The sequence below is a fragment of the Labrus mixtus genome, chromosome 13, assembly GCF_963584025.1.
Source record: "Labrus mixtus chromosome 13, fLabMix1.1, whole genome shotgun sequence".
In the NCBI taxonomy this organism is placed as follows: Eukaryota; Metazoa; Chordata; class Actinopteri; order Labriformes; family Labridae; genus Labrus; species Labrus mixtus.
The window spans coordinates 26893875-26906742 of NC_083624.1; the positions used below are offsets into that span (position 1 = coordinate 26893875).

Genomic DNA, 12868 nt, shown 5'->3' on the forward strand with positions numbered 1-12868 from the left:
TTTGAGATAGTTGAAAGTGTTCTTGTCCTCTGTTTGAATCCATATTCACATCATTGTTTCTCAGTAAATATAAAATAATGTTATATTTGGTACTGTAAATGAACTTTAATATCTTGAGTATCTCTCCACATGTCTCTTTTTCTGAGCTGAACAGGGCTTGTTTATCTATTTATTTTATGCTATCTTGCAATCGATGTATGTTTTTTCAGGGCTTAGACCTCTTGAGAGCTCAGGCGATTACACAGCAACACTGCAGGCAATCTTATTTGAGTCAGCACGATGCTCCACTCTGTCATGACTAATGATAGAAACCAGAGCTCCCCGTCGCTATCTCCCCATAAGGTTAACAAGATTTTTTGAATTGAGTCTGTTTATTCAAGATATGGCCTTCACTGATATTTCATAGTTCAGACAAGTTGATATTGTGATATCTGGGAGCTTTAGCTGGTGTGTGTATAAGCTGGTGTGTTAGCATACAATAGAGCTGTAGATGCTGCTCATATTGATTTGGCATGCTTGCCTAATTGCCATCATTATCATGGAGCTAATGAGATGTTTAAAGGTTTATGTACAACAGTCCTGTGGGATGATCTCAATCTTCCTCAGAGTAAGCAGTGACTGCATTCAGATGTCTGTCTACCACATGTTCTAATTGTTAACAGTCAAGATCCTTTGCAAAGAGGTAGCTTGTAACTCATATTGGTTTTCATTATTCATGAGTCTAACCGGTTATTTTATGATAAATTGATGATGGGTCTGTAAAGAATAAAAAGCTGAAAATTGGGGAAAATGGTATTTAATAATTTTCTAGAGCAAAAGTTGACATTATATCAACAAATGTCTTGTTTACCCAAGCAACAGTTTGATATACAAAGTTTTATTTTTATTTTTTAAAGCTGCTTATTAATTTGCTTTCAATAAAATCATAACCAGAGCTTTACCAATAAGTGGAATCCATGCTTTAACTGTAAGTGGAAGACTCAAAATTAGAGGCCAGCGTTAATGTACGCTAAATAATGTATAATGTTAAAATGTTTGTTTTTTTCAGACGAGCATCAAGAAGTGAGTGTGAGAGAGTGTCAGAGGATGCACCTGATCTGTAGGGCCCAGCGCTGAGGGAGGTCCACACAGCCCACCATGTCTCACCACCAACACTACCATCGTGGCACCCACGGCCGCACCATGAGCTCCGAGGAGAGGAACTCCATATCGAGCAACAAGACCTCTACACCGGTTCACAAGAGCGCCTCCTCCTCTTCCTCTTCCCAGCGAGACAGCCGACAGGTAATGGAACGGCCTCTGGATAAAAAAACATGTAGGAATGATTTCTGGGGATAGGCTGGCTGTGAATTAAAGTTACTTGAGCAGAGGTTATATTGCAGTGAGTGAATATTATTTGGGGTCACTGCAGTCTTCTGTCAGTAGCATCACCTGTGAGACATTTTATATGAGGAAAGAAGTTGGCGATAGCAGAGGAAAAGGCCTGCCAGGAAAAATTAAATCATGAAAGATTTATTAAGCAGCTTTAGTTTGTTCAACAAGAAACTGTCGAAACAATGATGTGATGACCTTGTCAGTTTTTATAAAATCAGCAGCCAGACATCATTCTGCATTACCATTTGATGTAAAACAAATGGAGCAGTCACAAATTTCCTCTACAAGCCCTGCACATGTTTTATGTCTGTATTCTGCATGGCTGTCCTCAACCAAGGACTACAAAAAGGTTTTACAAATCCACAATGGTGGACAGGCACAGAATCGGTTTCTCTTTGTCTTGTAGTTTGCACCAACAACACTTAGCCCAAAGCTTGATTCTCGTGCAATACAGATTGATCTATTATATGGTAACTACATAGCTACGTCCATGTTTTATACAGTCCATGGTATCAAGCCTGTTTTCTAAATATGATCCCTTGTGGTTCCATGGGTTCTAGGGGTGTAAAGGTACACGTACGCGGACCGGACTGTTTCGGTACAGGGCCTTCAGTCCGGTCCGCACACGGACTGTTTCGGTACACGCGGAACAGAAGTGCTTTCATCTGTGTTCCCACACGGACCGTAAAGCGGAAGCACACCTCAGTGTGAAGGAAGGCTGCGGCCGCGGATATGGGACACAACTTTTAGTTAGTAACTTGTAAAAAAGTTCAAACATAAACTGTGCAGATTACTAGTTCCTCGAGCCCTGTCGGTTTGGACAGTTGCATATAACCGGGATGGAGTTCTTTTGACGGACTGACTCTTAAGTTTCGTTTTCATTTTCAGCGATGATCCCGCTCCAGCAGCGCTGCTGCATGAAAGGGGAGGGGGAGACACTTCTGTGTGGGAGCATAACCTGCAGCTTGATAGAATGAACACCCTCCCTCCCCAACAGACAGCCTTTTGCTAGTAATTCTGAACGGGCCAAAGCCACAACAAATGCCATTAAAGTTCTTATATCGACAGAGGGAAATATTAATAGTTCTGCGATGAAACTATACTGTCCCAGATGTGATTAAGTTTATTATGTGCTCAAAGGGCATTCAAAAAACTGTTGCCTTCATAAACTAAAAGGTGTCACTGTAATTAAAAATTAAAAATGTTACATATATAGGCTATATTAATTCATTCATTTCATTCTAAAATACTTTATTTCATTCATATCTTTTATTTATTGGAGACTCTTTTGGTTGAAGGATGCAGCATGAGTTTATTTTTTATTTTTTTTACAATGTTTAATTTAAAATGTTATTAAAAAGTAACCTGAGCAGGTGTACAAGTCTGAACTGTCGATGCTGCACTTAGCCCAATGTGTAAAAGGGAAATTCTAAATGTTCCTAATAAAGAAAAAAAAGTGTTGCATCAGGTCCCTTTACTGTACCGAAAATGTACCGAACCGAAGCTTCAAAACTTGGACCCGTACCGAACCAAAATTTTTGTGTACCGTTACACCCCTAATGGGTTCCAATCAAAATACCAAACTGGAGGCTTAAAATCATGAGTCCACAAAACAGTAGGTGATGTCATGCTATAGTGCTCACACTGACTGTAAAAATACTCTTGTCCATTAAAAGTTTATTTAATAAAGATGATAGCTTACTCTAAAATAACTGACGGAGGTAAGAAAAAAGGTAGCTAAGAAGATAAAGACAATATGTTGTTAGGCGTCTAATATCTTTTTTTCTGTCAGCACACTCTGAAAGTCGACAAAATGACAACATACCTGGCTGATAACTAACCAAATTCTAATTCCTAGCAACTACTTTAGGGTTACGATCCAGTGTGAATCATACGGTTTCTTTACAGTTTCAATGACTCTTTTTTCCCTCTGCTAATTTCCTCGGGCACACTGACCCATCTCCTCTGATAATGACTAATTATAAATAGTTCATTAACTGTTAAAGTTCAATAAAAAAGCCCAATAGATATTGAGCCCTGCAAGGCATTATCAATCGATAAGATGACTAATCAGCCAAGACAGTGAATACCTAATCCCCCGGTTAGTAAATAAAAACCTTGCAGAAGTTTTGTTATGAGATAGGCTCCTATTTCACAGTTCACACCAGAAGTGCTTAAAGTTAACCCTGGTACTGAGCCACCCGAAGCCCCCCGACCCTCTTTACCTCACTCTGTGCTGTGTCACTGTGGCGGCACAGAAACAGTACACCGAAATTGGAATCTCTGACATCACGGCTTTCCGTTGGCACAGGCTGATGAATATTTCACGAGGGACAGAACGAGGCTTGGTGCTCCACTGAACATGTGGCATGCTCTGGTTTGCTGAGTGGGAGCGCAGCCTGTGATGGCGCTCTGAAGAGTCAGAGGGAGTGTGTTTGAAAAATGAGGCCTGTTTGAAAGCGCACAATTGAGACAGTTAACCCTCTCAGCAATTTTGTTCACAGTTCCGCTTTTTAATGTCGGCGACTGGCCTCTGATAAGAACTCCGTCATGGGTGAAAGGTTACGGTTTTCAATTTCCGAGAAGCCCCACAGTCTTAAAGCAGGCTTAATCTGTGGGTGAGGTTATCTATAAGCACTTCTTTTTGTTATTGATGTCTTTGAATGTGTTTAATGAAGTCAGGTACACGTCCAAGAGGCAGCCAATAAGATAGCAGCAAATGTCTTTGTTCTGTAGACTTCTTTTATTTTGTTCACCTGCTTTATCAAAACCTCATTACTGAAGTAATTAGCAAACTAAATAGGAATTAGTTCCTGATTTTTGCAGCTGTTTTGTGTTGTGTTCTCTTCTGTCCAATTCAAAACAAACTCACAACCATTATAAAAAGGGAAAAAATGCATCCTGGTTACCTATAAGTACATTAAAGTTGGGTTGCAGTTACATTGACTGAATTTGATTTGTGGCTCCCATATTAACAGATATAACTTAGAACAACTAGGTTTTTGTGTTAAGGAAAGCTTCTTCAGATTTTTTTCCCAAAGATAAAAATCTGGGGATGTTTGGCCCTCATTTGACAGGACAGGTAGGAGATACAGGAAATGTGGGGAGAGGGAGTGGTGGTGACATGCACCAAAACAACATCAGGATCAGGAGTGGAACTTGTGACCAATGTGACAAGGACTGCAGCCTCTCTACATGGGACGCCTGCTCTGCCAGCTGAGCTATACCGGCACCCCACTTCAATTTGTTTTTGATGGTCCATAAGTAAGCGTAGTTTAAGAGTTTCTGATCAACCTGTTATGTTGATGACTGTTGCCCTCCAGCCACCCCTCACTTGCCTTTTTGTTCGATCAGGACATCAGAGAAATCAACAAATAAATGCATCAACTAGATTGTAGGAAATGAAAACAAGAGGGTTTGTTCGGTCCAGATCCACACCACTGATTATTGCTGAATATTACTTTGATAGCTGCCTGTCAAGTGGGGTCTTATTGGGTTGGGGGATTAGCTTGATTTAAGGTCCTGAGGTTAACAATGAGTCAGCTTTAAAATGTTAGGAAAGAGTGATTTTGATATGGATTTTTTTTATATATATAATTAGAATGTACAAAGAAACAACTGATCAATTATCATAGGATGTCATAATATCCTTAAAGCTCAAATGTCCTTTTTTGTCCATGATGTCTTAAAATGGAGTTCACGTGCATCCTGACTCAATTTTTTCTTATTGATGTGAAACAGGAACTTTCACTCATATAACACCATCTAAGCAGGTGTTACTGAAACAAGGTTCCACAGACTTATTATTATCATTGTTCGATAGATTATTATATAAATGGCTCTGGAAACATTGCTGAGTGATTTGACAGGATGTCACCAGCATAGGTTGTTGATTATTAACTTAAACGATATTATGAAAGGTTATACCTGCTGCACTTTTGTTGTCTATAAACATTGATGTTTACCTGCATTACTAGTCTACTAAACATGTAGTGAGCAGAGAGTCAAGAGTAAACCTGTGTGAAAGACAGTAGTACTGTATCTATTTCACAAAGACGTCATAAGGAGGCAGAGTAGAGGCTGAGAAAAGGCCTTAGGCAGCTTGACTCAGTTTTCATGGAAAAATCAGTGCGGGGTATTTTGATGAATGAAATCCTTAATGAGATCCAGCCCCCCCCCCCCCCTTCAAATCAATACTTATCACTTTCCCCTCCGCTGACAACTACAGTACTGTTCACTACAGAGATCCTCATGAGAGCAATTAGACGCTCCACCTGCTGTAAGCGTGGACCCTCTCTCTCTCTCTCTCTCTCTCTCTCTCTCTCACACACACACACACACACACCCAGTTACATGTTTATTCAGGAGGTCACTACAAATATCAGTTTTTCTTATTGTTTGTTATTTCCTGTTCAGAAAAGACATTTTCAGCTCAGAGATGGAAGGAGGAATAGATAGAATTACAATCTCTGTACATGGAAAATAATAATAAAGAAATCTCTCTTTGATCTCTGTGAGTAGAGGAAGGTCTGATAGCTACAATTGTCATGGTAATGACCAGAAAATACAGATGTAACTCAAATGAGTTGCATAAATCAGTGTCTCCTTTCTCCTGTACAGAAGTCTTTTAAAAACGTTTTTTAATAAATGTTAATGAATTAATAAAGGTTATTATATTATCTGATAACCTAATTTTCTCCTGCACTAAACAGACCCTTTCAAAACCAAAAACATTTGTAGAGAGCTGAAATAAGGAGGAAACTTAAAAAATCAAGGAAACTTTTTTTAAGATGCCATAAAAAAGTTACATTTAGGTTAAAAAATCCTTGAATGATTTTTTAAAGTTAAACTTTCATTTTTAGGATCATCAATGACTTTCTCATGAGGTCAAGATTCCCCCTCATCTCCCCTCAGTTATCCAAAGAGGTTTTCAATAAATCAGCAGTACAATCCTTTAGGCCTGTAACTGACTCCGTGTTGTTTACTCAGAGCACAAGACTGTGCTTGAGGTGTAAACTTCTCATCCATGTGGCAGCCCAGCTCTAAGGTTTACAGCTGAGCCAGACAGACGCTGCAGAGAAATCCATCCTAACAACACAACACTTCCTCTCATTAGCGGCTGAAATATCAGCGTCAGTTGGGGTTGTAGGAGACTAGATAAGAACATTTTACAGTTTCTCCATGTTCATAGTGACATTTCTTTACATATCTTACACAGTATAATTGCCTACAAGTTCCACAGGAGACACACTGTTGGCTGTGTTTTATAATAGTTAGCATTTAGCATTTTGTGGCTACATAGAGAAAAAACTAGTTTTATAACAGCTTTAAACTTTTGTAACTTTTAAACTGATTGTACACATTTAGCAATACAACTTTTAAATATCTTAACTCTTTAGATTGAATACAGTTTATATAAAGTATTAAGAGGTTATAAAGAGATACATCAAGCTATAAACACAAGTTAGTATAGATAACTACCACCTCCACCTCTACCTCCTCACTACCCTAAACCCCTGCCCCTCCCCAGACCTGCACACCATGCACCCCCTTATGTAATCATAATTCAATCAGGTAACCTCAGTGAGCTCAAGGTCTCTTTTGCAAGATAGTTCTGGGCTCAGCAGAGAGAAAGAATAGATAACACAATATATATTCTATATATCTATACACAATTACAAAGTACAAATCCATAACGAGACATCATTATGTCAATGTAGATTTTAAATAAAAGATTTACAATCCACCAGTGGAACTGTAGCTTCTTTCTTCTTTCTTTTGAGGACCAGTCCCCATATTCAAATGGTGCAGTAATGAGTATGATAATGACTCTCAGTATGAAGCATAAAGCACAATGCTTAACTGCACCAGGTTGATTTAAGGGAAAGTGAACAGCATGAGAAAAAGGATTAATACAAAGTCACACACAGGGAGGCTGACTGTTCAATCAATTTCCAATCTCAAAGAAACATTTTGCTCGAATAAAAATGTTAATTTGTCCCTCATATGGTTCCATAACCCAACTCAGTTTATTTTGTACGTCGTGTGCTTAAAGGACTGTAGACTGGTGAGTCTCTGACAGCCATGGAAGACAAGAATAGTCGTTGTTGCAATACTTTTAAATTATAAAATGACAGGGTTGTTTTCTTTCCACTGGGCCTGCAGTGAGACGTTATTTTTACTACCAGTCAATCCGCTGCTTTTATCTTCATTTACCATTCATTGATTTAAAAAGAATGAAAAACTACCATTATATATTCCTCGCTTCCTCTTCAGATGTCAAATGTTTCCAGTGATTTGCTGGACCAACAAATACAAACTGTGAAGGTGTAAAGTTTGTAATAACAGAAATTAGGGGTGTAACGGTACACAAAAATTTTGGTTCGGTACGGGTCCAAGTTTTGAAGCTTCGGTTCGGTACATTTTCGGTACAGTAAAGGGACCTGATGCAACACTTTTTTTTCTTTATTAGGAACATTTAGAATTTCCCTTTTACACATTGGGCTAAGTGCAGCATCGACAGTTCAGACTTGTACACCTGCTCAGGTTACTTTTTAATAACATTTTAAATTAAACATTGTAAAAAAAAAAATAAATAAACTCATGCTGCATCCTTCAACCAAAAGAGTCTCCAATAAATAAAAGATATGAATGAAATAAAGTATTTTAGAATGAAATGAATGAATTAATATAGCCTATATATGTAACATTTTTAATTTTTAATTACAGTGACACCTTTTAGTTTATGAAGGCAACAGTTTTTTGAATGCCCTTTGAGCACATAATAAACCTAATCACATCTGGGACAGTATAGTTTCATCGCAGAACTATTAATATTTCCCTCTGTCGATATAAGAACTTTAATGGCATTTGTTGTGGCTTTGGCCCGTTCAGAATTACTAGCAAAAGGCTGTCTGTTGGGGAGGGAGGGTGTTCATTCTATCAAGCTGCAGGTTATGCTCCCACACAGAAGTGTCTCCCCCTCCCCTTTCATGCAGCAGCGCTGCTGGAGCGGGATCATCGCTGAAAATGAAAACGAAACTTAAGAGTCAGTCCGTAAAAAGAACTCCATCCCGGTTAAAAGCAACTGTCCAAACCGACAGGGCTCGAGGAACTAGTAATCTGCACAGTTTATGTTTGAACTTTTTTTACAAGTTACTAACTAAAAGTTGTGTCCCATATCCGCGGCCGCAGCCTTCCTTCACACTGAGGTGTGCTTCCGCTTTACGGTCCGTGTGGGAACACAGATGAAAGCACTTCTGTTCTGCGTGTACCGAAACGGTCTGGTCCGCGTACGTGTACCTTTACACCCCTAACAGAAATTGAAATAAAGAACAATTCCTTAAATTAAAGTTGTTGAAACAAACAAATGTTCAGCATATAGTCTGAAAAACTCTACTAATTCAGTTGCAGGCTTAGCTAAGTGGTTAGAGCCTGTACTCCATACACAGAGGCTACAGTCCTCTACAAAGCAACACCCAGGCTGGACTCCGACCCTTGACCCTTGACCCTTGTATCATCCTTCACTCTCTCTCCCAATATATCCTTTCTCTCTTCAGCTGTCGTCATCAATGAAACTACCAAAGAAAAACCTAAAAACTGATTTATGGACCTTTAATAAAAAAAACCATTGTTCTCAGTTTTGTTAGAATTAGACCATGAGCTTCCTAAATAATGAGAGTATTAACCTTTTATCTTGAATAAAATAAAATAGTTGCAGTAATAAATTGGTCTTTCCTTCCATTAAAGTCAAACGTATGTTGCTCTATAGTCACTCTGCACTTTTGATCAATGATCATGGAAGCATCTTAGATTTTAAAGTTAAATGTTAGATTAAAAGGATTTGAACTCTAAGTCAGGAATACAGACTGATACTCTTTAGTTGGATTGTCAGTGCCTGTTGGAGCAGCAGCAATGAGAAAGTTGTCATCAGAAGTGGGCTGTCGCTCTGATATTTATAGAGCTGATTTAGCCGAAGACGTCTACAAGGAGTGTTTGTCCTCTCCGCTGCTCAGGGAGACCTTAACTGTAATACTTTGATTCATTGCTGCTTTACAAGCTCTACTGGGCTACAGTGTCACCATACAGGCTGACTATGGCTGCTCCAGTATTGCAAAAATCATAATCATAAAAGATTATGTTAATAGATATAGGTAGAGGTTATTAAACATGATAGTCATTGATTTTACAACATCTGGATCACATGCTTCAAGGTTTCCCCTAGGTTTACAGTTTTTGTTGGGGGGGGGCACACGCCGATACAAACACTTGAAGGAATCTTGGTGTTCATGGGTTTCTTTTAAAAGTTTTTAAAACTTTTGAAACCTTTACCACACATGACAAAACGAGGGCAACACAGTATGTGGCACAGTAATGTTTGATCTCGATTATCTTTTTTTCATGTTCGTGGGAAAGTCAAAATCGAACATGAAATTGAAACTGGATAAGTGCCCAGCTCTAGTGCGGACACAGGAAGACTGTTAGATTTGCTCTCTGATTGGGAGTTTTTTTTATTTACTGTAATTTTTTGCATATAATTAATATCATTTATTCAACAATGTGAAATGAGTCTAAAACCAAAATTTCTAATACAAACAAAATGTATTAAATTAAATGAAGTAAAGTTTATATAGTAACAAGGCATTAGTTTTTTTTTCAGATTTTGTAGAGAAATAGAACAAGCTCATGGAATAAACTTACTCTCTTGACATAGGGAAGCAGGCCGCCCCTCCCTGAATCTTCCACATGCTCCTTCATTAAAGCCGAAAGCTTACGCAGAGTCCAGCTCATTCAGCTTGAAATGATTCTGCAGTGAGATCAATGAACGGGAGCAGAGTGCAGGAAATCACTTTAACTTAACTCAGTTCTGCTTCCGGGGTCAAATAACAAAAGCCTCTCCTGTGACCGTCGCTATCATTTCTACATAAACTGAAAGTTGGCATATTGGAATAAGGATTTATTCCAGCATGTGTGGACTGTTTCTCATGAGGATTTTGATGATGGTTCAGATTCTTAAACGATTGCCCAGGAAAGTGCATTGAATTGCGATATTTGCAGGGGGAGCCATTCCTTCTTTAGTGCTGTATTGATTTTGCCATTTGAAAGTCTGTTTGTAATCCTGCAGAGAACACAGGAAGTTTGTTTGAAGGGCTCTCACTGCTGCTTGTTAATGCCTGTCAGCGAAGACACTCATCATTTTTAATGCTGTTTGTTTCTAAATACAGAAGCTGTTGAAGTTTGTTTTGATCATTTTACATGCATCATAATACAGATGAGTTGTTTGAATTTTAATGACCTGTAAGCTCTGGACATTATGAGCGGATCACTACCTCTTAAGACAGAACTGCTTTGAGTAGTGGGCTACGTTTTCATGGTAAATTGGAGCAATGAACAGAACTGTAGGCTGTTATTTGGTTTTACCTTAAAGGGAATACAACTACTGATTCAAGTGTGAAATTAGAAATCTGACCTGCTTCACCAACTTAACATATTCTAACTTGATTGAACAGATAACAGCCCAACATGACATGAGATAGCCGATGATGATATGAGTGTGTCTTCACAATTAACCAGCAAAATGTTCAACAAGTAAAAAAAAACCATTTAAAAAAAACTGTTCTAACCATGGCAGAAAATACATTTTTGTATACACCGCAGGTCACACACTGATGGCAGAGACTGCTATGCAAAGTGTCAGACTCAGTGTTAACTAATCCCATTCATACACATTCACACACCGCTGAGGCAGCAGCGTTTTGGGGTTCAGTGTCTCGCCCAAGAACACTTCAGAGCTGGGGATGGAAACACCACTGAGCCACAGCCACCCCCCAGCTTTGTACAACTTCATTACAGTGCAATAAGGAACATTGAACATTTTTATAAACCCAGACCATAACACATCTTTTAATCAATATTAAACAATTTCTGATAACCATAAAGACTCAATTTTGTTAAATAATTACCCTAGCCAAGACCACAAATGTTAAGGTTAATCAAGATTATAATAGCTGACAAGGAAAGTATTCATGTCTGGGGAAAAATGTCCAACTTGTAGAAAAGTAATTTGATGCCAGTGTATTAGGAGGTCGATCATCCTTTTCTATCCCTTAACATTTTTCTGCTGTCAATATGATCCCATGATTCCCAGCATAGTCCCCCAATGTTTACAACGATGTGATGTCTCACCTGTCCCTGCATGACCCTGCTAGCCCTTTACTCCAGAGGCGTCACTTTGATTTACAGACCCACCAGCTGCAGGATGAGCACAGTCAGTAGAAGCTAATGGAGTGGAAATGCTGAGAGAGCAGTGGGAATCTGAATGAGGCAGTATTTCTTTAAATGTGCAGTCTGTCGAAAAAGAATAAAACAAGTGTGTTCCTTTTGCTCTGTCTGTCAGGCTGTGGGCATGACGGGAGAATCTTTTCTTTTTTATTACAGCAAACGTATGTCCTGTTTTCTCCTGTGGATTAGCTCTGACACAGCAGTGCTATATGTGTTTTATTTTCTCTCTAGGAGGCAGACAGCTGGGAAATCATTGAGGGGCTGAAAATCGGTCAAAGCAACGTCCAAAGGCCTGATAAGCACGAGGGGTTTATGTTGAAGAAGCGGAAATGGCCCCTGAAAGGCTGGCACAAGGTATGATACACGGGCTAAGTGATTCACATAAGCTTTTGTTGCTGTAAAGACATTTCAAACACACCTGCACCCTGAATGTTAAACAGTTTTCTGTCTAGTAAAGTGCTGTTAGTTGAAAGAAATACTCTTTTTTATACACTTTGCTTTACCCTCTTTTGGCCTCTTTACAAGCATACCAGATATTTCCTTTGAAGTCTACATTTCCACTTTAGTTCCAGTGGAAACCAGTTGTTAGCATAAAACCACTGATCAGACAGAACAAATGCCCTACAGCTTTACTGATACATTAAAGTGCAAAACAGAAACAATATAGAATGTCTACTCGCTCCTGTTATTTAACAAAGATGTGATTTTTCTGTCTGTTCTCTCTTCAGCGTTTTTTCGTTCTGGACAATGGTATCCTGAAGTACTCAAAGTCTCCCATTGATGTAAGTAACTCTGACTGTATCCACAGGCACAAACAGGGCAGCCAGGCCTGACATCTGCTCGGCTCGGCAATGAGTCAGCAGAAACATCTGCAACACTGGTCAGGATGCTCTGTGTTTTCTTTTCAGCACGCCATGTCACTTTGCAGCAGAGCCGACATTTTTACACACAAAACAGAAAAATGTAACATGTGACTGTGAAGACAGTAAAGACAAACTGTGGGCTCAAAGATTCTGTCCTTAGACCCCCATCAAGCTCGTCTGCAGTACCAAATGTGAAGTGCTGGAAATAATCTCCAGCTCTCAGTGATTTTATTCATTTTCTAATTTTCATTGTTTGAAAAGTGAAATTCTGATTTGGAAAAAAGTAAACATGTACAATCCAGTGAAGGGGAAATGCCAGAAAAATCCTTAAAAAAAAAATCACAAAGCCA

The 12868-nt window shown here is 38.9% G+C and overlaps 1 protein-coding gene across 2 annotated transcripts in view; it reads left to right on the plus strand.

The window, feature by feature from the left end:
• Positions 1-12868, plus strand: part of osbpl6 (oxysterol binding protein-like 6) — a 42086-nt gene that overhangs the window by 7403 nt on the left and 21815 nt on the right. For both annotated transcript variants that reach the window (XM_061054507.1, XM_061054508.1), the window contains exons 2-4: positions 1049-1284; positions 11887-12009; positions 12384-12437. In XM_061054507.1, coding sequence (XP_060910490.1) covers positions 1138-1284; positions 11887-12009; positions 12384-12437 — 324 coding nt within the window. In that variant the 5' untranslated portion in view covers positions 1049-1137. The remainder of the gene's footprint in view (positions 1-1048; positions 1285-11886; positions 12010-12383; positions 12438-12868) is intronic.